General features: G+C 37.6%; 1 protein-coding gene across 3 annotated transcripts in view; it reads left to right on the top strand.

Annotated features, from left to right (window-relative positions):
* Positions 1 to 832: 832 nt before the first annotated feature.
* LOC126253000 (protein wings apart-like) overlaps positions 833 to 27,287 on the top strand; it is a 96,472-nt gene continuing 70,017 nt past the window's right edge. Inside the window, exons 1-2 of one of the 3 annotated variants that reach the window (XM_049954039.1) lie at positions 833 to 1,497; positions 16,198 to 16,390. In XM_049954039.1, coding sequence (XP_049809996.1) covers positions 16,207 to 16,390 — 184 coding nt within the window. In that variant the 5' untranslated portion in view covers positions 833 to 1,497; positions 16,198 to 16,206. Of the gene's footprint in view, positions 1,498 to 4,018; positions 4,038 to 7,723; positions 7,935 to 16,197; positions 16,391 to 27,287 lie in introns of those variants that run through there. The other 2 variants (XM_049954059.1, XM_049954050.1) reach the window with 2 other exon arrangements.

The following is a 27,287-nucleotide window of genomic DNA, read 5'->3' as shown; positions in this document are numbered from 1 at the left end:
TTTTTGGAATGTGTACTCCAAACAATACGTTCACTTTGTATTTAAAATAACGTCCTGCCTTCTATTACTTGAATGAGAGAGAGATAGAGAACGCAAGACAATGCGTTATATTGAAGTCTGTCGGAGAAAGGCCTTTCTAAAATGTATGTTATATATCTGCATTTGATTGCAGTCAGTACTCTCAGCAACAATGTTCGTGTGAATATCCTAGCAAACTGTTGTACATGCAAAATGTCCTCTGGTCTTACACGCCCACAAATGTGGCATAGACGCCTATTAGAAGTTATGGTAATGCGCAAGTGACGAACAGAAGAGAAAGAGAAGCCCCCAGGCATACCACGGTTTATTTCAGTATAATATTTTATCGGAGGTCATTTTACGTTTGTGCACGTGTTAAAAATTACATTTTAATGAATAGCCAAGGATAGTTACGACGAAAGCCGTATTTCTGATTTTCAGAATGATTATTTAAGCAGACTTATAGCTTTATTACAATTGAAAGGTTTTAAAGTAACGCAAGAAGGAGTTATTATGTCGAAACACACTCAGCATTACGTATTGCCAGTAAGTCTATATGTATTTGAATCAAAAGTGTAAAACAAGAAATGTTATTAATAATAAATCAATATCGCAAGGATGAAACTAAGCTGGAATTCAGTGCGTTTGTAGATCTGAGGAACAGAGGATTATTCTATTGACGATTCATTTTTTAATAATTTTGGAGTCGTATAGGTTGGAGCTCTAGTTCTCATGAGAATACTAAGACATCGTTTGTAAACATCAGGATTGTATGTCGCCCGCGATCGATGGGCCGAGGCAGAGATTGCGAAACCGAAGATGCGGTAGTCGAGCGGTATAGTTAAGCGTGTGTATATATTTTTTGTTTGTGTTCTTGCAGCTATCCTCCTAAAGAAAGATATGTGGGAAGTTTATGTTGTCCGAGCGTGACGATGTTTCCTCTATGTGCGGATGACGAACACTCAGTCACTCATGTAACTGGAGAGGCAGTTTGTGATGCTCACATATTAACTTACGTGAACATGGCGACCTGCAGAAGGTGTTTTGTATTTGTGTCAGCGAGTGCTTATTGCGTGCAGGAGATGTTATAACGTTTTCTGGAACCATATCAGTTTTCACAAGTTGTGTATTGAATTCGTGGTGTTGTGCCGTAGACCAAGTGATTTTATAGTAACATCAGAACCTGCGTAGCACAAGTTCTACCTTGAGATTCAAATTTCAGCTTTCCCGTTTAAAACAGTATGTGTTCAAAATGTGACGCATTCGGGTCTGCGGTGTAACAGTGCGTGTTTTGATTGGACCTGTTGCAAACCATTTGTAGTATAGTAGACTTCAGTGGATGCGAGTGTGACAAGAAGCTATAGCCCATGTTTGCTTATCAGAAAGATGCAAGCTTTTCTGTTGGCGGTACAATGGAAATACAACGGTCATGTGTAATTAATATGTGATTGAGTTCAGTGCTCTGCGTCAGTTAGCAAGGTGAGAAGTAAATACTAGTGTAAAATGTGAGTTTTTTTCGTTCCGTTTGTATATGACAGTTTCTCATGTATAATAGTTCATTGATATAGAGGGTGTAACGAACGTATATAAGGAAAAAGCCGCAGGCTTATGAATTAAAGAGGATTCATGTAAGACATCTGATTGTTATCGTACGTCCCGAACAATTTGTTGATAGAACATTTGTTTTCGATTCGTTATGGTTGTACCGGAATCATTAGAGTTTCACAATATCACAGAAACTAGAAGTCATGAAAATTTTATAGGGCATTTGTGTTTAATTATATTCATACATTACACGTTTTATGCTCGACAGGAAAGTTTAACACTCAGCCCGACATAATTTTCGGTTACTTTCCTGTAATTGGGAAGGTCCGTGTAAGTCTACTGCTTGAAGGGAAACATTATTTTTCTAATCTGTCAAATGTAAACCTTATTATATCCAGCCATCCAAACCAAATTATTTCAGCCAGCACAGTTGCGTATTTCGCTATGACAAAAACATTAAAAAAAAGATTGGGGTGTCATTGCAGTCACAAGAGGCAACAAAATAGAGAATGACCAAAAATCCAAAATTCTCTGTGCACTTTTCAGCCAAGAGTTGCAGGTTAGATTTATACTGAAAAAGAAATCATTATAAGTAGATATTCATTTAAACTGGATTTTGAATCGATTATTGGTTAAATAGCTAGTGCAAACTAGTGATTTATCTCAAAGAGAAAGAATGGAAGTTATAATTACATCATAATTATGCAAAATGTGCTTGACATAGACCAGTCAGTCAGTCATAATAATCTGTAGAGATCCTCTCAAGAAGAGCCTTCAGGGATGTGGAATGAGAAAAAAATGCACATAAACGAAACACAAGGAACTCGTATAAAATTGATCTGTAGACACTATTAACAATAATCTGATGCTAAAGTGCATCATAGTAGTTCATTCATTTTTATAAGAGCTAAATGAAACATAGGCAGTTAGAATGTCAGTACTTTACCTTGAAAAATGATGCTGATGTTCATCTACTATTATAGTGTGATGTTCACTTCATTATCTTGAAAATTTTCATTGAAAATAGTTGTCTGTTTACAATGCACTGCTGCTAGTAATAATGCAGTTTTAAAATGAACAGTTCTACTTCACATGAATCTGACAAGAATTTTCAGTCTTTAAATCTAAATAGCTCTAGTTATATAAGCTGTAAAAGGGGAGCATATTTTGGAGTTGCTGTAGAATTTGTTGAGATTCCCAATTTCATGCTTTAGCCTGTGATGGGTTAGAATTTGCACCAAACTTTCCTCTGAACCTTAGACAAGACGTCTACTAGAAAATTATTTTTTGCATTTAGGAATAAATATACACACAATTGCGTGTAAGAATTCCAAGATACTTAAAAGCTATCAAAGATAGCTCTCTGCTGCTGAATAAGTATTTCATATACTTTTGGGTGCATTGCTTCTGGAGATAATTTCTTAAGGCAGTGGCCAGTGAACATTTATAACACTCTCATCTTTGTCAACACAATTAGAGATACTTTTTATGGCAACAATACTCCTACAGGTTTCTCGATTCAGCTTGTTACCTAGCCTTAGAGTATATAGTGCCTCATTCAGTGCATACTGATCAGTGTCTGTACCTTTCTTGGTTTCATCTTGTTATCTAGCCTTACTCGAAAGTACATAGTGCCTCCTTCAGTGTATGGACATCAATATGTAGGCCTACTTATGGTAATAGTACATTTTTCTTGCTTGTTTGCTACTGCTCTTTGTGGATATCAAGACTAAAGTTAGTTACCCTGAAGGTTCATGTTGTTGTCATAATTAGATGTAGTCAGTTGTCAGTCCTAGTGTTTATGTGTTTCGGGGGGGGGGGGGGTGAATGAGGGAGAGGAAGGAGGACAGGCGGGAGGTGACATTTTCAATCAAGATATAAAATGCCATCTATTTTTTGCTGCCTAGGCTAGCATTTGAAGTAGTTTTGACAGGTTGACAATTTTTTTCTGTGTAGGCCTACATGTCTTTTTCCTTCTAAACCTCAAAAATGAATAGAAGAAGTGATGTAATTTTTTTTCAGACTCTCCCTTTTCAGCGTTACTGGGTACACTTTGATTTGTCTTCCACGTTCTTTCTTTTTATTCTTCATCGTTGTCCAGCAAATTTTACTTGGAAATAATAAGCCAGTTTACATCTGCATTTAATTTTATTTATTACAGTAAGTTCAGGTGTCACGATGAAAGTTTTATTTAAGAAGTCAATAATGACTGTCACACTTCCAGCAGATTCCGCCCTTGTCATTTCGTCTTCAAAGGAGATCGCTTACAAATCACTCGTGCGACTGGTTCTATAATATTGCTCAGGTGTGTGGGACCTGTACCAGGTAGGACTAACATGGTTTTATTGAACTTATACAGAGAAGGGCAGCGCAAATGGCCACAGGTTTGTTTGACCTGTGGGAGAGAGTCACAGAGATACTGGAGTAACCGAACTGGAAGACTCTCGAAGATAGACGCAAACCATCATGAGAAAGTATGTTAACAAAGTTTTGAGAACTAGCTTTAAATGATTACTCTAGGAATATACTGCAAACCCCTACATATCACTTGCATAGGGAACGTGAAGATAAGATTAGAATAATTACTGCAGGCTCAGAGAAATTCAATCAATCATTCTTCTCATGCTCCACAGTGTATGGAACAGGAAGAAACCCTAATAACTGTTACAATGGAATGTACTCTCTTGTCATGCAACTCACGGTAGTTTGCAGAGTATAGATGTTGATGTAGATCTGTACTGTGTTAGCACTGCAGCCTAACTGGGCTGAAGCAATGTGTTTAACCAGGACAGTGTTTTCATTAATCAGTAATACATTTTGAGCTGTTATTAATGGTTCACATTTGAACATTCTCTGTCTTTGCTGCTACTAAGCACTATACACTGAGTCATCTGTTAGCTCATGACAGTTGCCAGAGAACAGGTTAAGCTTGGCGCACAAAGGGAAACATGTTTCAGATTACCTTGGTTTTATTGCTTTTTCTTTCATTGTTGTATTCTTGTTATTTGTACCTTAGCATACAGCGCATATACATTTAACAGTTATTTTAGTGCTTGTAATGTGCTCTATTATTTTCTATATTGTTCCTGTAGACTGATGAAATTGCTAGATAATTATAATGTTCATTAATTTATCGCCGTGTAGTCTTCATTTCTTGTTATTATAAAGTAATGTATTGCCTCTATTTCATTGTAAGTTATCAGATTAGATTTACTTTCATTCCAATTGATCCGTAGTGAGGTCGTCCTCCAGGATGTAGAACATGTCAGAAAAATAACAATACATGACAAATATTTAAAACTCAAACAAATAAGCTAATGTACCATTCCACAGCTCCCAAGCGGAATGATTGTCATTTTTTAATGAACGCTATATGAAAGAATCATTTTACAAATACTAATGCACTGAATTTAAAATAAAAAAAGTTTTTTTAAATTTATTTATAAGGTAATAAACATGTAATACAACTACTATAATACTTACTTACAATGAACACATTACTGCACTGAAATGGTGCAGAAGTTAGATTGTACTTACACACACACACATATATATATATATATATATATATATATATATATATACAACAAACACATTTTTGTTGTTGTTGTGGTCTTCAGTCCTGAGTCTGGTTTGATGCAGCTCTCCATGCTACTCTATCCTGTGCAAGCTTCTTCATCTCCCAGTACTTACTGCAACCTGCATCCTTCTGCATCTGCTTAGTGTATCCATCTCTTGGTCTCCCTACTCGATTTTTACCCTCCACGCTGATCCCTTGATGCCTCAGAACATGCCCTACCAACCGGTCCCTTCTTGTCAAGATGTGCCACAAACTCCTCTTCTCCCCAATTCTATTCAATACCTCCTCATTAGTTATGTGATCTACCCATCTAATCTTCAGCATTCTTCTGTAGCACCACATTTCGAAAGCTTCTATTCTCTTCCTGTCCAAACAATTTATGGTCCATGTTTAACTTCCATACATGGCTACACTCATACAAATACTTTCAGAAATGACTTACTGACAGTTAAATCTATACTCGATGTTAACAAATTTCTCTTCTTCAGAAACGCTTTCCTTCCCATTGCCAGTCTACATTTTATATCCTCTCTACTTCGACCATCATCAGTTATTTTACTCCCTAAATAGCAAAACAACTTTAAGTGTCTCACTTCCTAATCTAATCCCCTCAGCATCACCCGACTTAATTCGACTACATTCCATTATCCTCGTTTTGCTTTTGTTGATGTTCATCTTATATCCTCCTTTCAAGACACTGTCCATTCCGTTCAACTGCTCTTCCAAGTCCTTTGCTGTCTCCGACAGAATTACTGCACTGAAATTGCGCAATATATCAGTTGGTTCTTCTGAGAAATTCATCAATGGAGTAGAAGGAGTTGGCCACCTATAAATCCTTTAGGCTTCTCTTAAACTGAATTTCATTGGTTGTTAAGCTTTTTATGGCTAGTGGCAATTTATTGCAAAGTGTGTTCCTGAGTAATGCAGACCTTTTTGTACAAGACTAAGTCTCTTTATAGGACTAATTCACACACTGGCATTGTGTTGAAAGTATTGAAATAGTCTGTATCAGAAAACTGAACAGCTGTCAATACACATGGGATATGAAAACTCAAGTTCTGTCCCAAAATGTCATTGGGCTTCATACATATGTACAGAAGGAAAGGAACAAAGAATACCCATGATCTTGAACTGAACTGTGTACAAAGTGTAGAGTGGAGGTCAGTCATGTTGAACTTAGTAGTTACTGTTGGCTGGGGGTAAGGTGCATTAGGCTGGCCCTTATTTTTTCAACATTCTAAATGTTCGGCGCCCAGTCTCTTATTTTGTTCAAATAATCAAAAATGGTCTCTGTGAAATTTTAGCTCAAACAAACAACTGTTATGCAACTCCCAGCAACCCTACACACACACACACACACACACACACAAAATAATTCATTTTTTAGTTGATTCATTTGAAGTAAGTCTTCCTAAATTTAAGTAACATTTGATCTTTATTACAAGTTGTTGTTGTTGTTGTTTGATAAATTTATTTCATAACAGCTTATTATTTCTGTATTGTTATGTGCTTAGTTTCCTTATTTCATAACCAACGGTCAGCTTGGCTTTCATGAGAAAGATTTTTCTGTTGTAGTTTCAAATAATTTGTGTTGCTGGTGTGAAGTGACTTCTATGATGTGCTTCTCCTAGCCTTAAAAGGACATTGTGTTAGTCTTGTAGTTCATCACACAAGTTAAGAAATCAGTTTTATGTCTCCCTTGTTGACTGCTTATTGAATCAAATCATTGGAGTCAAACTACCTCGAATCAGCAAATTTCAGATGTTTGCTTTCACAATATAAAAGCCATAAAATCTACAACAAATCTAAGTACAGCTTCAGTGATTCAATAAATTTGCTTTCTTTGGCAAAAAAAAAAGCACAAACTCCTACTAAGAGGAATGGCCATGGGATTGATAAATTATCAAACTCTGTAATGATTGGAAACATTTATACAAACATTTGAGTTTAACTACAGCCAAGGAAAGAGAAAGAGGGGTAGTGGACCATCTCTGTGACATAGCTCATTTTCATGCTTTGGAACACTGAAAGAACCAGAATATTAGTATTTTCTAATGTTTCAATGCAAATTAGGGCAATCCACCACTGTGATTGCTTTAGATAAAAATTAAAACACAGGGAAGAACACTCACTGAATTTTACTCAAATGAAATCTGCCAGGGGAGGAAAAAAAACTGAATAATTGAAACAAAATAATACAATTCATCAGCTTGGTGCATCAAAAACAGGTTGTTTAATCTTAACAGTTGTCAAGGGTTAGTGGTACAGTGCAATTCACAGGCCTTGAAAAGGTTGAGAGATACAATAGTAGGAACTTTTTAAGTCGGGTAGCAATTGCTAGGAGTTACTGAAATCTTAATATCTTCAGATGAACACAAAGTCATAGCTGTTTATCAAACAGTGGGAAAGTGAAGTATAAGTGACAAAATACAGGTACTTTTTTTGGATGTGAACACCAAGCGACACATATCATCTAAATGGTGTTGGTCATGGTGATTTGATCATTATCTGTTGTACATCTCGAGCTATCACCACATTTTGTAATTAATTTTCAGGAACTAGTCCAAACACAATTCTTTCCAAAAGGTTTAAAGAAACACACCTAGGCAAGACATGGCAGTAATGTTTACACGACTAGTAGCAGTATAGTGTCTGATTTACCAAGCTTGGAGTTTATGAACACTACCTTTCCACTCAGCAACTGTGAGAAGATTTCTAAGAACTTTTATAGTTAACTTGTGGCATTCTGAAGACTCGGATATTGTGTGCTGGGAGCTGTCAGTTACATTAGGTGAGTAACAAAGGCAATTTTCATGTTGAAGATACATCTCTTTCAAGATCAGTTTCAGTTATGTCATGGAGGGGGGGGGGGGGGGAACTACTCTTTAAGAAGAATCTGTATTTTACTTCCTCAAATGTACGTGCTAGCTTTATGCCTGCATCATAGATAAAATACATTATCAAGAGTTCATATTCATTGATTACTCAATTAATAAATTACAGAATATTGATCTGGAAGTCAGTAAGGTTGCTGTGAAATGGTCTTCCAACATCTCTCGTACATATATTTCCTGCGTTTATTAATCTGTCCTCATTTGATGACAGTCTAAATAAAATAGGGGGAATTTGGTGCAAGTTATGCTGCAAGTAGGTGAAGAGGTAATGCAGGAGTAGGTTTAATAATGAATAAAAAAATTGGAGTGTGGGTAAGCTACTACAAACAGCATAGTGAACACATTATTGTGGCCAAGATAGACATGAAGCCCACGCCTACTACAGTAGTACAAGTTTATATGCCAACTAGCTCTGCAGATGATGAAGAAATTGATGAAATGTATGATGAGATAAAAGAAATTATTCAGTTAGTGAAAGGCGACGAAAATTTAATAGTCATGGGTGACTGGAATCCGATAGTAGGAAAAGGGATAGAAGGAAACATAGTAGGTGAATATCGATTGCGGGTAAGAAACAAAAGAGGAAGCCATCTGGTGGAATTTTGCACAGAGCATAACTTAATCATAGCTAACACTTGGTTCAAGAATCATAAAAGAAGGTTGTATACATGGAAGAGTCTTGGAGATATTAGAAGGTATCAGATAGATTATATAATGGTAAGAGAGAGATTTAGGAACCAGGTTTTAAATTGTAAGACATTTCCAGGGGCAGATGTGGACTATGACCACAATCTATTGGTTATGAACTGTAGATTAAAACTGAAGAAACTGCAAAAAGGTGGGAATTTAAGGAGATGGGACCTGGATCAACTGAAAGAACCAGAGGTTGTAGAGTGTTTCAGGGAGAGCATAAGGGAACAATTGACCGGAATGGGGGAAAGAAATACAGTAGAAGAAGAATGGGTAGCTCTGAGGGATGAAGTAGTGAAGGCAGCAGAGGATCAAGTAGGTAAAAAGACAAGGGCTAATAGAAATCCTTGGATAACAGAAGAGATACTGAATTTAATTGATGAAAGGAGAAAATATAAAAATGCAGTAAATGAAGCAGGCAAAAAGGAATACAATTGTCTCAAAAATTAAGTTGACAAGACGTGCAAAATGTTTAAGCAGGGATGGCTAGAGGACAAATGTATGGATGTAGAGGCTTATCTCACTAGGGCCAAGATAGATACTGCCTACAGGAAAATTAAAGAGACCTTTGAAGAAACGAGAGCCACTTGTATGAATATCAAGAGCTCAGGTGGAAACCCAGTTCTAAGCAAAGACGGGAACGCAGAAAGGTGGAAGGAGTATATAGAGGGTTTATACAAGGGCGATGTACTTGAGGACAATATTATGGAAATGGACGAGGATGTAGATGAAGATCAAATGGGAGATAAGATACTGCGTGAAGAGTTTGACAGAGCACTGAAAGACCTGAGTCGAAACAAGGCCCCGGGAGTAGACAACATTCCACTAGAACTACTGATGGCCTCGGGAGAGCCAGTCATGACAAAACTCTACCATCTAGTGAGCACGATGTATGAGACAGGTGAAATACCCTCAGACTTCAAGAAGAATATAATAATTCCAATCCCAAAGAAAGCAGGTGTTGACAGATGTGAAAATTACCGAACTATCAGTTTAATAAGTCACAGCTGCAAAATACTAATGAGAATTCTTTATAGACGAATGGAAAAACTGGTAGAAGCGGACCTCGGGGAAGATCAGTTTGGATTCCATAGAAATGTTGGAACACGTGAGGCAATACTAACCTTACGACTTATCTTGGAAGAAAGATTAAGGAAAGGCAAACCTACATTTCTAGCATTTGTAGACTTAGAGAAAGCTTTTGACAATGTTGACTGGAATACTCTCTTTCAAATTCTGAAGGTGGCAGGGGTAAAATACAGGGAGCAAAAGGCTATTTACAATTTGTACAGAAACCAGATGGCAATTATAAGAGTCGAGGGATATGAAAGGGAAGCAGTGGTTGGGAAGGGAGTGAGACAGGATTGTAGCCTCTCCCCGATGTTATTCAATCTGTATATTGAGGAAGCAGTAAAGGAAACAAAAGAAAAATTTGGAGTAGGTATTAAAACCCATGGAAAAGAAATAAAAACTTTGAGGTTCGCCGATGACATTGTAATTCTGTCAGAGACAGCAAAGTACTTGGAAGAGCAGTTGAATGGAATGGACAGTGTCTTGAAAGGAGGATATAAGATGAACGTCAACAAAAGCCAAACGAGGATCATGGAATGTAGTCGAATTAAGTCGGGTGATGCTGAGGGAATTAGATTAGGAAATGAGACATTTAAAGTAGTAAAGGAGTTTTGCTATTTGGGGAGCAAAATAACTGATGATGGTCAAAGTAGAGAGGATATAAAATATAGACTGGCAATGGCAAGGAAAGCGTTTCTGAAGAAGAGAAATTTGTTAACATCGAGTACAGATTTAAGTGTCAGGAAGTCGTTTATGAAAGTATTTGTATGAGTGTAGCCATGTATGGAAGTGAAACGTGGATGATAAATAGTTTAGACAAGAAGAGAGTAGAAGCTCATGAAATGTGGTGCTGCAGAAGAATGCTGAAGATTAGATAGGTAGATCACATAACTAATGAGGAGGTATTGAATAGAATTGGGGAGAAGAGGAGTTTGTGGCACAACTTGACAAGAAGAAGGGACCGGTTGGTAGGACATGTTCTGAGGCATCAGGGGATCACAAGTTTAGCATTGGAGGGTAGCGTGGAGGTTAAAAATCGTAGAGGGAGACCAAGAGATGAATACACTAAGCAGATTCAGAAGGATGTAGGTTGCAGTAAGTACTGGGAGATGAAGAAGCTTGCACAGGATAGAGTAGCATCAGACCAGTCTCTCAGGACTGAAGACCAGAACAACAACAACAGGTGAAGACGAATAAGAGGAAGAAGGAAAACGTCAACCAGAAAGGTTCAGCCTATATTAAAGACATATTTTTTCCTTTACAAACATTGATTCTCATATTTTGTAAGTGTTGGTGCACGAATTTCATATTGAAGATTTTCAGTCACCACTGGTTGTTTAGGCAAATGCCTTTCAGCATGAAAGAATGCTTCTGATTACATGAATTGAATTGAAAAAGTTTAGAAGACAGTTCTGTGGAATAAGAGATTTCAAATTTGTCCAAGATAACAAGATCATTCTCACAAAAGATGAAGCTGAAGAACAATATGTTTTACTGGTCATTGTTGGAGACTAAAAAATACCCAACTTCTACGAAGTCCCTTCTTAGTGTGTGTGTGTGGGGGGGGGGGGGGGGGAGGTTGAGCATGCTTCTGGTTAACAAAAGCTGTGTACACTATTAAAGAAAACACGTGAACCCACAAATTTCTCTTAGAATAAAACAGGAGATGTTACTGATGGAATGGGTTAATCAGTACATGTGTTATTTTCAAAATTAATTGTGTTTTAGGGTTATCTAGCAGTTGTCCAATTGAGCAGACATTTTGCACAGACTGACTTTTTGTTGACTGCAGTGTGGGAAAAGCAAAATTTTACCTTTAAGAAAACTACATTGGTGTTGGGATGATCCTGTTGTGCTTATTTTCCTTTAGGACGTAGTTTATGCAGTATTTCAAATGAGGTTTAACTTGGAAAAAGCCACATACAGTGTGTGGGCTGTCTTTGTTATTAAAGTTCCAACCATGTATACTGTCAAGACCACAAAAGTTCTTAAGAATGTGATCAACTCCTACATGCTGTGAGAGACTGTTTTGGAGTCATAGCTGTGGCAGCTACATAAAAAATAGTTGTAAGTGATCCTGTCTCTCTGGTCGGTAGTGATTGGCTGAAAACATCAGGAAATTGCATTATGTCTTTTACTGTTATTAGAAGAAAAAGCTTGCTTAATGTTTGAATGTTAAATTTATCATAATTCTCCAACTTGTCTATACACATAACACATGTGAAAGGAACTACCGTGTGTTACTTGTATCGGACCATAGCTTTTTACGTAGTAGTACTCACTGTAACAGAGACACAATCCTTAATGGATTTATCTTGGAATCGTACTACAGTCATGAATTGACACTCATTCTCTGCAAACCATTGTGGAAAGCATCGCAGAGGATGCTTCAAATTGTACTAATTATTGGGGCTTTTTACCATTCCATTCATTTGAAGTATGGGAAGGATGATTACTAAAACACCTCTGGTGAACTGTAATTTGTTTAATCTTGTCTTTGCACTCTGTGTGGGAGTGATACATGGATGATTGTTGTGTATACCTAGATTCACAACTTAGAGCTGGTTCTTGAAACTTACTTAGTAGACTTTCATGGTGTCATAGCAGTAGTCTAGGACGAGTCTCACAAGTGTTTTGTAAGCAATCTTCTTTGTTAACTGCTTGCATTTTCTCCAGTATACTACCAAAGATGGAAGCCTGCCTCCTTCCTTTACCTATGACTGAGTCCACCCTACAAATTGTTGCAACCTGGTATTTATATCAGTTGATAGATTCTCACTGTGACTCATTAATATTGTAGTCATATGTAACTATATTTTTTTTTGGCGGGGGGGGGGGGGGGGAGTGCATAATTTTACATATCTGAATATTTAAAGCAAGTTGCCAGTCTTTGCAATGCTTTGAAATCGTATCAAGATCTAACTGGACACTAGAGCACCCCTTCTCAGACATTACTTTATTATAAATAATTGTATCTTCTGTGAAAAACTCTGAAGTTATTGTTAATATAGTTCTCCAGGCTGTTGTTATACAACATTAAAAACAGTGGTCCTAACTCACTTTCCTATCGCACACCTGTAGTTACTTCTACATCTGTTGCTGGCTCTCCATCTAAAATAACATGTTGTATGCTACCTATGAAGAAATCCTCAATCCAGTCACGTATTTTGCTTGGTACACCATATGATTGTACTTTTAATAATTAGAAAATGTGGTATTGAGTCAAATGCTTTTATAAGTTAGTACTAAATACTGCATGTGCCTGATGGCCTCGATCCATTGTTTTCAGGGTGTAATGTGAAAAAGTATGAGGCGGGTTTTGACATTTTCAGAAGCCAATGCTGGTGGGCATAGAAGGGGTCATTTGGTTTGAGGTACCTCATTACATTATAGCTCAGAATATATTCTAAGATTCTGCAACAGATGGATGTCAGGGATATTGGATGGTACTTTTATGGATCACTTCTGCTGTCTTTGTTGTTGTGGGTGTGACTTGTGCTGTCTTCCAAGAACTAGACATAGTTTTTGTTCAATGAATATACAGTATATTTTGGTTAAAAGAGCAGCTAACTCAACCACATATTCGTTATTGAATCTAGTAGGGATTCCATCAGGACTTGGAGCTTTGTTCAGTTTTAGTGATTTCAACTGTTTCTCAACTTCATTAATATTTATATCACTCATATTTTCAGTGGTGCGAGAGTTACATTGGGGCAATAACCCCATGATTATCATTTGTAAGCAAAGACTTGAAAACCAAGTTCACTGTTTCTGCTTTCACGTTGCTTCACTCAGTTTAAGTCCCAGACACTGACAGCCTTTATCTATGACCAGAATTCATTGGGTTTTGTGTGAGATCTTTTGGTGATAATCTGATACAGCAGTTGTTGAAACTTCTTGCATTGCTCTCTTGACAGCCCAACATGTTTCATTCAGCATCTATATACCTTTAGCCATAGGCTATATTTTACACCTAACATGCAGTAGCCTCTTCATTCTTCAGAAGTATCCTTACAGTGGCAGTTTACCATGAAGGGTCCCTTCCATCATGAACTCTTCTACTGGGTACACATCTGTCCAGTGCATGGTCAACCATTCTTTAAAACTGGAGCCGTATTTCTTCTACATGCTCCTATCCAGAACTAAAGGTTTGAGATATGACATTACTGCTTCTTTATTGTATTTACTGCCTTTGTATTTTTGTAGTAATTTTTGCTGCAACTACCTAAAAAAATTAGGCCTATTCATTTTCTGAAAGATTTTTCTTGGGGGGGACATCATTGAAATTATTACTGTTTGATTTACTCTTGAAACTGGATGTCAAACTGTAGACATAGTGTTGTACACAGTGATTGAAAACATGATTCTAAAACTTTCCAAAAATCTTCATATCTCTGTTACATCTTTTTCTCCACTTTAAACATACGGTAGCTTTCTGAAACAATCCTTAAGGCCGGTATTACACTATCAAATTTCTTTGTCCAAATTCTTTGTCCAATATCTTTGTCAAAGATATTTGATAGTGTAATAGGGACTTTGTCAAATGTCGTCCAATATTTGATCAAATCTAGGGCCTCGCTGTATATTTGATCAAAGAAACCGCTTGTCTTCTGTTCACTGCAATGTGACATGTGACCACATGGAGCGCTAGCATCGCTGCAGCGTTCTGTCGTCTGTAGTGTTTTTATAAACATTGCCGGTAAATACAATTGGTGTGTGCCGACAACTACAAAATTAATAGAGATGTCTGAAGCTGATGAGGCGCTTTACAACGTGAGGCACCCTGAATACAAAAATAGATTAAAAAGATTGGAGACCTAACCTAACATAACCTAACATAACCCTCTCCTGTAGCAAGGAATCGGAGTGTTATAGTGAGCCTGTCTTCTGAAGATGTAGCAGTTCTTAAGTGAATATTGTGCTTTGTGATATGAGGATACACTTCATTGAGCACATACAGAAATGTTTGCTCATCCATTCTTAAGTAATTGATGTACGACTTGACGTCTTCCACTGTAAGCTTACGTAACAAGTTTTGGTGAATGCTTTTATCGTGTCGTCGTAAAACCCACGGCTTCACCCAGATTAGATTAGTTTTTCGTTCCATAGATCCGTGCTGAGGAGATCCTCGTGGATGTGGAACATGTCGATTTTTTTTAAGCTGAAATAACAATACTAATAGTATGAATAAATACATCATTTGTTTCTATTAAAAATTTTGCCAATGGAGTAGGAGTTGGCCAGTAGTAAGTCTTTCAGGCTCCTTTTAAACTGATCTTTATTTCTAACTAAATTTTTTGTTTCCTGGCAAATTATTGAAGATGAGTGTTCCTGAGTAGTGGACCCCTTTTTGAACTAAAGTAAGTGCTTTTAAGTCCTTGTGCAGATCATTTTTGTTCCTGGTATTGTATGTATGAACTGAGTTGTTTGTTGGAAAAAGAGATATATTATTTATGACAAATTTCATTAAGAAGTAAATATACTGAGAGGCAGTAGTTAGTATACCCAGTTCTTTGAAGAGGTTTCTGCAGGAGGTCCGTGAATTTACTCCACAAATAATATGTATTACACGCTTTTGGACCTTGAAAACTTTTGTTTGACTTCAAGATTTACCCCAAAATATTATCCCATATGACATTATGGAATGAAAGTATGCAAGCTTTTTCATTTTTATGTTGCCTATGTCTGCTAACACTCGAATTGCAAATACAGATTTGTGAAGGCCTTTCTGCAGTTCTGTGGTGTGCTCCTCCCAACTGAATTTATTATCAAGTTGTAATCCCAGGACTTTTAAAACTGTCAACCTCGTATGTATGGTTCCATTTTTTCCCCCCACTTCTTTTCCGCATGTGCACACAATGCAATTGGAGTACATAGAACTGCTGCGGTTAATAACAAGTTGTTGTCAGCCATCTTGAACTTTGACGAAAAATTTGATGACAGTGTAATACCCCTTGTAGCGCTACGTCAAAGATCTTTGTCAAATATATTGGACGGAATATTGGATCACATCTTTGATCAAATCTTTGACAAAGAAATTTGATAGTGTAATACCGGCCTAATCCATAGTCACAATTCCAGCATCCTATGTGCTCTGCACTTAATTCTACAGCATTTGTATCTCTTCTTAAAATTTTAAGTAATTCTGATTAATTTAATAGTATGTAGCCTATCTTCATTTCTGCTTTGACAGTAAGTAAAAACAGGCAGTTGTAATAATAGTTACTGTAAAGACTACATTCATTAAAAAATATAATGGTCTTTAAAGATGCAGTAAATTTTGTTGAAATAAGTGAAAGGGCAATTAAAGATGTTGATTGACATGTGTTTCCAGCTTGAAAAATAATAGTTTTTGCAGTGTCATTTTATGAATATATAAATATCTTTTTTTTGTTGCAGCCATTATAAATGCCAAGCAACATGTCCCGTGGGTACTACAAATTAAATAGCCGCAAGCCCTCTCAGGGCAGTTTGCAGTTTGACAAACTTTTTCATGAGAATAGCAATCGTCCCTCAGCTGCAAAAAGTGCAGGTACTATTGGCCGTTGGGGAGTAATCTCATGCACGTCACTACGAAGCACCAACATAATAGGTGAGCAACATAATAGGTTCTTTTGTATCATTATACACTGTGATTAACTTTGTATTCCCGTTCTGCTTGATCTGAATTATTTAGAATGTTTGTGTACAGAAAAATGTTAGAAATTCATTAAATAGTGAAGTAAGTTCTATTTAAAAGTTGATATAATGTCTTGGTTGGTGACATTTGCCTGAGAACGTGACACCAGTAATTGAAGCATGGGCCAGTCAATACTTTTTGGTCATGTTGCATGCATGTAGAAGTAAATGCAGAACTTTTTCCAGAGTTCACTTTCTCCTCCTAAGCATGACAAACTTCAGATTTTCCGGAAGCCAAAATCACTACCAGCTGATGGCATAATCAATTGTGATGTGTGTCGTATGGACTCACCTGAAATAGCTCCCACTGAAGGTATGGAAAGTTCAGAGTTTATACCAGGTTGGCATTTAGTAAACATCACACACGTAATATGATTTAAGGACTGGTTTTGCAAATGTGAAATATTCCAAGAAGCCATGTTGTTTCTCATTCACACAGTGGTCGCTTTAGATTTGCTAAATGTGAGATGAATGACCAGACAAATAAAATGAAGTTATCAACTAGAATTTTGTTTGCTGCATCATTAAGCTGCTGTTTGTAGGTCAGTTCTAAGAGTTATTTTTTATTACCTCAAGAAATATGAGGCAGTTATTGTCTTCCACCAAATTCAGAGCATGAGTCACCTTTACCATTACCTAAAATCCAGTTACATGCAGCATAAAAAAAAAAAAAAAAAAAAAAAAAAAAAAAAAAAAAAACCAGTTTTTCTGGACCTGTTTTAACGTGATATGAAGATGCACCATCCCAATTATAGAATAAATAAGATAACTTTTTTCTTCTTGTGGTAAAATCTTAAGCTTTTGGCATAATATACGTGATACATTGATTTGGTTGATGAGATGCTTAGAATGAGATCTTCCTCTTCGTATTTTGACAGTATCCTTTGAAAGTGATTTCCTACTCTTACTTCATTCCAAAGTCTGTTACAGCCTAAGAGTCAATCTAGTGAAATCACTGGTCCAAAGTTTTCTGTTAGTGCAGGTATCAAAGTGAAACTTGTAGACTACATTGCTGTCAGCATTTGACTTTTAACTGTTGCACTGTGGCTCTTGGGCTATGCAGGTCTTAATAAAACTCTACATTTGGAAGTCCAAGGTTTATTCTGTGCTTTCACCATAGATTTGGATTCAGTTTTGAACTGCAGGTTCACTAATAACTGTCTGAGTGAGCCAGTACTCAAGTCAGAGGAAAGCAAAATCAGAATTCCTCTAGTGACTCACTCTTCTCACTATATTTTCACTCATCCCATAGTAGCCCCTTGAAACTGGGGCAGATGAGTGAATAGTGTTTCAGAGCATCGTCATGTGTGGCAAACAGTACCTAAAGGTAAACTCAGCATTGGTGACTTACGTAGTGGTCAGAACTATTGCCCAAAAGTGAATCTACAGATTATTACCGTCTTAATCTTATTCTTGCTTCTTAATGTGTAATAAATTTTAATGGTAAATTGGTCTCCTAAATGTTTTTTTGAGTGGGTCTACTTAAGATTGAGTTATTGAGAGAAGCTAATATTTTATTAACTGGATCATGTAATTTAATATTTGGATTCCTGTTGAGGGCATAAACATTTGGAGATATGTGAAAACCTAGATGTTGCTGACATGAGTGGGTTGCAGAAAGGAAAACAAATAATTTCAGTCGACAGTTACATCGATTGGCTTCAGTGATGGGTTACTTGTAATTTTATGTCTGAAAGTACAAATTCATTCAGCATTTTAGTGTTGAGCACTTCACGGAAAGACCTCAAAGCAGTCAAAATAGTAATCTTGTTTAGATCCCACTGTGTGTATTAACACACACACATAATGATGGATGAGTCTTGCTCAGAGGGGAGAGAGAATGGGTGTCAAGTCTGAGTCTAATGAAAGTATCTGTTCTGTAATATGGAGTAACAGAGCATTTAAAAATCCTTTCAGAGGCTTTTTAATAATTCAAAGAACCATTGCTTCAGTTAAAATAGTGGTCTTCACATACAGAATAAGTTGTAAAAACCTCACAAGAATCATCAAACCAGTAAAATGCTTGGAGTGACACAACAGATACAAGCTTTATTCACCCTTCCCTTGCAGTCTGCAGGCAGACGAAGAAAGCTCAACATACCCACAAGGGTGAAGAAACAAGGTGCAGGAAAAAATCAAATACCAGAAAAAGTGAGTCCAAACAGATAATAACCTATCAGCCTTATGTGGTGAATCAAATGAGAGAACCACAAAGTGCCTCTAAAAAAATCTTCCAGTTGGTGTAGGTAGACTCCTATAAGCATAAGGAAAAGTGAAATACAAATAAAAGATAAGGCAGCTAAGACTGGCCACTCAAAATATATCTGCAACCAATAAATGTATCTAGGTTTTGTTTCTTTTCTGAGTTAAAGCAGACAGTGTGGTGAATTATGTGGCACACACAATTAATTTTGAATGTTTATAGCTGCTGAATTAGGACACGAACTTTTTTTTCTTCTAAAATGAAAGTATGTACTTTTCTCTGGAAAGAACCTCTGGAGGGAACTTAAACAACAAAACATGTGGAACTTGATCACATAGTAACAAGATAACAGCACTGCAAACCGCGGTCCCTTCATCAAGAGAAGAGGTCTCACCAGTGTCCACTGTACTGCACCAGACATAAGCAAACATGTAACTGAGGTGTGATCCACGGGTTTAGTATTATGTTGTTCATATCAAGTGCACAAAATTAAGCATTCATTGATCAATGCTATAAAACAGTGCCAGACTGACAGTACTATATGTTGAATTTCATCTGGACATATTGAAGCTAATGTCTGGGTTCTGTGGGATCCCATGTGTACGAAAGTCATGTGTTTCCTTGCAGACCTAGTTTTTATTTTCCTCACACATAAAAGTCCAGAGATGTTAAGCCTGGTGAATATGCAGGCCATTTTGTGTTTCCTGAATGAACAATCCAATGATCTCCAAATCTGCTTTCAAGAATGTGTGCAGTTATCTCTGTCAAATTGGCAGGGCATCCTTCTTGTTGGTACCACAAGGATTATCTTATATGCAATAGGATTTCTTCCAACAACTCTGGTGGCACATCTCGTAGGAACTATTGATAGTTGTGCTTAGAGCTACAGCAGTAAAACAGGGACCAGTGATATGATTCTTGAGAGACTTGCATCACTTGTTGACAGACCACTTGTTATTCAGTTACTTCTCGCAGCCATTGTAGATTTCCAACTGACAAGTAGTGCATATTTGAAGACTGATTTGTTCATGGTTTGTAAACAATGTTTCATTATCAAAAATATGTCCAAATAAAAAAAACACATCACTTAACAGTTTTCATATACACCATCTGGAGAACTGTAATGGATTTTTGAAAATGTGGGCATCTGCTAATTGCACACACATTCAACCGGCTGTGGTTTGCGTTTTACCACTGCTTAAATGTTATTTGCAGTTCTCTCAGCAGTTGCTACTCTGTTTCCTTGACATATTTTGTTCTTCACACTTTCAGTTTCTGAAATTTTTTTTTATAATGTTTTCAAAGACAGATCATGATGGCTCGGCACAATCAGGATACCTTTCAGCTTATGACTGCACCACTGCTATAAAATTTTGGCATCATGGTACCATGAACAAATATCATATCCATTTGTTTTGACTATTGTACAGATAGCTTCACTAGCAAGTTGCCGGATTGCTGTAACTGCAGGCAACGGACTAATTGACTTGAAACACACAGATGACATGCAAACTGTGCCCGAGTTTCTGAGTTACATATTTACTAACGTTTGGTACAGTAGGGCAGATAATTGTGGGACCTCTTCTCTTTATAGCATGGCAGTGGTTTGCAACAGTGTTATCTTGTCACTGTTTGAATAAATTCCACACATGTTATGTTGCTGAAGTCATTTTTCAATGCTCTTTTAACTGCCACAAAGTACACTGGTGTCCAAAATCAAAGCAACAAACTTCTGTTTCCCCGTTCTGTGTCTAATTCACAATATAATACACAAACTGTCAACAGATGTCAATATGATGATGTTCTGCACAGAAGATGGCATTCTAGTCAATGGACAATCATGCCAATGATGATGTCGGGACACCTATCGAACAGGGTAGTGTTTGCCAGATGTCCCAAATCCACAGTTGCTGTGTATTCAGTCACAGACGGTGCAGCATGGCACAGAGAAGACGCCTGACTCTCTGCGGTGAAGGGCCATAGGAAGAATGGAAACAGGACAGTCGCAAACTGATGTGGTCCAATGGCTTAATGAAAATTGTTCTGTTTTTTGGATGTAGCGACATTTTATAGAAGCCGAAGCTGTATCCCGAAGGCCAGTACAGGGCTGACCACGTGTAACATCACAAATCCAGGACTGTTCTTTGCCCGTAAGTGCATGATGGTTCTGCCCTAGTACTGCAATGCAACTGGCATCTGAGCGTAGGATCCACTGGATGTGTTGTATTGAGGCAGATGGGGTACAGAAGGCTCCGACAGAGTGGCTTTTATTGTCAGATACCTGCTGTATGTCTATCATCAGAGATGTGTCTTCACAGAAGGGAACGTCTAGAGTGGTGTCATTAATATACCACATGGACAGTCAAACAGTGAGCCAATGTTCTTTTCACAGATGAGTCCCAGTTTAGTCTGGAGAGTGGTTCTTGATGGATTCACATCTGAAGGAACACGATTTCGGGCCCAAACATTGTAGAAAGAGACGGGTATCGAGGAGGTGTGGGCAGGGATTATGTTGACAACTCGCAGCACCTCTTCATAAAATTGTACGGATGAATCGGCAAGGTTTAACTGCTGTCACGTATTGTGATGAGATCTTCGGACCTCGTTCAATTGTCATGAGGTACTGATGGATGATAATGCTCGACCTCATAGAGCATGGGTGGTTGATGTTTCCATGTAAATGGAAGGTGCTGCACCCATGGCTTGACCCTCTTGCTGTTCCAATTTGAATCTCATACTGCATGTCTGGGATGCACTAGGGAGATGGGTTCCATCACATGAGCATCCACTGCGAGCAGTTCTGCAGGAAGAATGGTCATTATTGCCTCAATATGGGACTGATGACTTCATTCACAGTATGCCCCATCGTGTCAATCCTGTATTGCTGCCAGAGGTGATCACTACCCATACTGAGCACTTCAACCAGTTGTCAGAATTTGTGTACACACCCGTTAAGTTGGGAAAAAAATGAACAACATTTTTGTCTACCGTTATGCATGTTGCAGTTGCTTACATTTTGTATTCTTTAAATTGTTTCTACTTTACTATCACATGTTCATACTGTTTTGTGGCAAAATGAACACAACCTTGCAAAATTACCGTTGCTTTAATTTTGGACACCAGCGTGTATAGTTAAACTTTTGAAAAGAAACAAATTTGGATAGATAATTCGTCAGCTATAAGCATTAAAAATTACTTTGCGTACATCCTAAAATTAACCGTATTTTCCACTATTACTAAATGAAAACTGTGCTTTGATGTACGTGCAGGCTGATCTTTATTTGATACCTAAACTTGTATAGTCACTTATTGCCAAAGTGACACTTACTGCATTGAAACTTGAGCGATTTGTGATATAGAGGATTGGATCTGAAACCTTGGGTACTGCAAAGATACTTGCAAGGCCTGAGATTAGAAACTGTCGATGCTGCTGTGACAAGGGATTACACTGTACACCGGAAAATAAAACCGTTATGTACTGTGCCAAATGTTGTGTGGGCAGTTGTGTAAATGACATCTCTCTCCTCCTCATTCCTTCCAGATTCAAGCCTTCAAGCACTTGTTACATATATTGTGTCATGCATATGCTCTCTCTTTTTATAACAAAAAGAATCTTGAAGATCTCCATTTTTCTGTGACATGCAGCATAACACTCTTCCATTCTACTCTGTGCCGATCTAATGTATGTGCTGCTAATCTGTTGGTGCATGGTAGATCTCAGTCACATTACAGTTTTTTTCCCCCCCTCCATCCTCTTTCAAATAAATACACCCAATGAGTCACATCTGAAAATGTTATTAAAGTTTGTAAATTATATTAGTCCTGTAGACAGGGGATCTTAGATCTTCAGGTCTTACTGCTTTTATTGCATGGTGAGTCTTTAAATCATTTAACATGTTCTTCATGGCTAGGCTTTGTTCCCCCTCTAAGAAAGTTGGGGTATTTAATGTATGCTACAGAGGTTGACGATAGCAGAACTTATTCGCCTGCACAGTATTTTATTCTTAAGAAAATTACTTGTTGTTGCTTTTCTGTGCCAATAATCCTATTAGTAGGGCTTTTCGTTTAGAAATATAAACAACTAATTCAATCTGTGTCATGTATTTGAAGTACCAATGATACAATCTTTTGTGTTCCATTCGGTAAGCGCTGAATTCAATTTAGCCCTGGCTTTGTAAAAGGTTATTGGAAACAAATCATACTCCAATATGTTAAAGACTTATTGCTATGTCTAATGACTGCAGTCAGTATATGGTTCTCTGACACACTTGAATTACAATTCCAGAAATACATGTCTGTGAATAAAATAGGAAATTTGTATTGTTTCCATATCAGAATTAGACTATATCGTGATAAGATCAGTCATACCTCACCCATCACCTCATTAAAGGAGCACACTGACAGTTTTGAAGTACTGTAAATCATGTAGAACTGCTTCTAGCCAGTCATGTGCACTTCCACTTATGAAAGGAGTCATCTTAGTGAAGTAATGTGTATGTGCTGGTCAGTTATATGGAATCAGCGCAGTAAAGTGGGTTGGAGGGCAGATGGTGACAGAATGGTAAATAGACCAACTGTGAACTAAGTTGCCCATGTTGGACATCAATGTGGACTGCCCAACACGTCTACAAGGAATGGTGCACCGTTCACTAATGAAGGATACGGGATGCAGTGGACTCTTGGGGCTGCATATCACACTAATGCCCATTGCTCTACACTGAAACAGCTCTTCTTCATTGGACCAAACAAAACAAAAACTGGGCATTAGCTGACTGGAGGCGATTAGCATCATTTTGACAAGTTGTGGTATAGACTCTTTTCAAATAATGGAAGGGGCTCACTGGTGCTTTGAGGCATTTAACCTGCAGTGTATGCAGGAAGTAATTTCAGCCAGAGGTGGTTTTGTGATGTTCTGGAGGTAGTTTTCTTAGCATGACTTCAGCCCACGAATTCCAGGTTATTGTGCACATCAACCAGGGTGTTTACTTTAACATTTTTTGTGACCAAGTGTTACCCTTTCGTGTGCACCTTCATTAGGCATATGTTGTGGTGCTCCCACCTTCCAAGGTGACAACAGCCATGTTCATAGGGATGCCCACATAAATTTCTGGTTTGACAAACTGTCAAATGAACTATTGCACCTTGACTGGCTAGCTAAATCACCTGACTTTAACCCCATGGAAAATGACTGGAACTATTTGGAACTGTGTGTGAATTGTTGCACTACAGGTTAAATGCCTCAAAGCACCACTGGTGCAGTGAACACCTTCCAACATTTGGTAGCTTTACAGTTTCTAATGCCTTCATCTGAATATGGCACATGTGAATAAACTAGTGGACTGCCTGTCTCATTGAATTGGGGCTAGAGCTGTCATTACACAGCATTAGCATGATTTCTCTGGAAAGTAACTAATTTTTTTGTTCAATGTGCATATCATTTATTGTTCTGTTACTGCTTTAAAATCATATGTTTTGAGATATGCCCATAATTCAGCGATGCTGGAAAATAAATTTAATGTAATTTTATGTTTTTTTTCCCTTTATTACAGTGTACCAACTTTGGTTGTATTTCTTTACTATAGAGACATAAATTACATTTCGGAGGATTATAAAAAACTGAATTCTGCAATAATATTACATCATGCTTGTCATTCAGTTTCTCTTCCTATATTAAAATGCTAAGCTTAGTGCCAGTTGCTTTGTTCATGTTTGTGTAGTAATTACAACAAAAATAGTTTTATAAACTTATAATATTAGGCCTACTGAAAAATGAATGTATTTAAGGGCCATTTCTTTTTCTTTGCAATTCTGACAAAGCTGACTTGTTGTGGTGACTGTTAAAAGGCTTTCTTTGATTTAGTTCAGAATTGGAAAACCTTCTGAACTTTTCATGCTAATTGGGGTGATAGAAGTGTGGTCTTTTCCGAATTTACTTTTCTGACTGGAAAGCTATTCTGGTAACTGGAGTTAGAGGTTTTTATTAATCTTGCCTTTTGGGTTCTTGTGGTGATATTTCCATAGAAACTTTTGTTTCCTAACACACGCATTTCTTTATTTCTAACAGATACGTCAAATACAAATTTTTGTAGAATTTTGATTATGAAATACTTTCATAAAGCTCTTCATCCATATTTCACCTCCTTATGGATTGAATTTCCATAAACACTGAAACATGTATTTTTTTATTTGTAACTGAGAAGTAAAATACCACTTTTAATAGGTGTAGCTTTAAAAATGCTTTGGTAGTTCTTTAATTACGATTTATTTTCAAAAAACTTTCACCCAGTTTCCAAATTTCCAAAAAGGCTGAAAATCGTATTCTTTTATTTCTGACCAAGAAACCAAATACTAATTTTTCTAGTTCTAGCTCCAAAATGGCCTTAATAGTGACATTTTCAAAAAAAAACTTTTCTTCCAGTATTTCACCCCATTAGGTGTGGAATTTTGAAAAATCCCTCCTTAATGGATACCTACGGTTTAGGATCAACACCATTGCCAAATATAAAGTTTCTCTCCTTACTAGTCTGGGCTGGGCGATGCCGAGTCACAGAATCAGTCAGGACATTATATGGGGATTTGCTCCAAGAACTGCAATCAGTTCTACACTTCAAAAGATTTGGGGGGGGGGGGGGGGGGGGGGGGGTAGAACACTATTTCTTAACATGGAAAAATATTATTTTTTCCGATGTCCTTATTTCTACGAACTTTTTCTCTCGATTGATATACATTCTCCGTTTTCCTTTGTACTGTTTGGACAAGAGCTTCATTTACTTTCTGGAAGATGACTGGCAAAAGCAGTGGTTGACAAAGGTGTGATCCAGTGTGTCTGTTCCACTCACTTGGCGTACATCCACTATCCTCACATTATCAGACACCTGAATATGAACCAACTGATGCAACATATAATCTACTATTTGTGTCCTATCTTGATTGCTGGGCTTAGAAACTCTGAATCAGAGGTATTGTGAAGACTTCAAACAACTGTACTAGGTAGCAGTGAAAATTGCAGCTGGAGGGTTAAGTGTAGACAGCACCACCTCTACCTTTTCTACATGCTTCCCCCCCCCCCCCTCCCCCCCCACTCATGACCTCACCACACACTTGAATTGCCACTAGTCGGTAGCCTTTGTCCCATGCTTGTTGAGCTGAATCCAGCAAACTGTGCTATCAGACAATGCTTTAGGGCACGTGTATACTTAGTACATTACGTGGCACAATCATGCAACGGATATGATACCCCAAATCGTCAGACAGCAGCTTGAAATAATGATTTTAGAATCAGACGCAGAGAGTGACTAATTTTAAACAATTTTTATGACTCCAAGAACAATATGTCAAGAAAATGCATAGAAATAACATAGTGAAACGGCAGCCTCTCGATATTAATGTATTCTCGTGCGTTTTGGATGGTATTTTACAGCCAAATACATTATTGTTGCTCATCTGTTAAATTACAAAGTTATTTCAATTTTGGGTATGGGCGAACATACAAGCTTGCCTGCAAATAACATTGACAAATATACCAGCATGTACAGTGTGTGCCAGGCATTTTTGGAAGGGGGGTGGGGAGGGGGAGGGGAGAAGATAGCAGGAAAGGGAGCACAGAGATGGAATGGTGGCATTCACAGCTTTGGGGAGGAGAAGGAATGAGAAACATAACATTTATTGCTATCTAATTGTCCTCTTCAGAAGACTCACTATCCGAGGATTCATTTGAAGCAGGATAATGCTGTCCATGAATTTTTCTTAGATGCCTTCCCTCAGCAAGTCATTCTCTTGCAGATTTCCAGCATGGCTTATACATTTATCCAGTCATCCACCCTGACATCATTAATCACTTCCTCAAGTAAATTCTGCACATCTTTCATTCTGAACCCTGTTAAAGTAATCTTGATGTTTAAAACATCTGCTACCTTTTGCCTTGCAGGATACTTGCCACTGTCATAAAGCTCTAATACAGTGCGGTGAACAGTTGTCCAAATCAGTGACTGTTCTTCAGATTAAAACTTCATTTCTTGATGACATGTTACCATTGCCCAGACGTCTGCAAATATTCTGTGTATGGTTCATTGTAAAATACCAAACAGCACTTGCTGTTGCAGTGCCGATAAGATTTTGTCTCTTCTGGCATTGTCTTTAAAGTAATGAAGAAATTCCTATACCTCTTTGTCTGGCTCTGCGTGACTTGAAACTCAGTCGTATTGCGATTTAAACCCCATTAATTGTAGACATTTGTTTGATACCCATTGCCCATTGCTTCTTGCTATGCTGTGGTGGAAATGGTGTTGTGTCAACAGTGTGAGCTTGGGGTCATGGACCAAGTTGGAGTTGGCAAAGCTTCTCATTGGCACTTAGAACTGGAGGAAAGATGAGTGGTGGGAGAACTGGCGTATCCCTCTCAGCTGCCACTTCTACTGCTTAATTGCATGATACAGAATATACATGTAGTAACTGCACTGCTGGAGATAAGTACTGCATCAAGCTCCCACCTAGCAGGAGTGTATTCGCTGACCAGGGCAGTTGCTTCCACCACTCACCATTTACCTTTCTGTTAGCGATCATGAAAACCGTGCAATTTGGTGTGACATTTGTGCAGTCTTTCTTTTTC

The sequence above is a fragment of the Schistocerca nitens genome, chromosome 1 (genome assembly GCF_023898315.1).
Source record: "Schistocerca nitens isolate TAMUIC-IGC-003100 chromosome 1, iqSchNite1.1, whole genome shotgun sequence".
Classification (NCBI taxonomy): Eukaryota; Metazoa; Arthropoda; class Insecta; order Orthoptera; family Acrididae; genus Schistocerca; species Schistocerca nitens.
The sequence above is the reverse complement of the archived record's forward strand: the minus strand, read 5'-3'. Positions and strand labels throughout refer to the sequence as shown.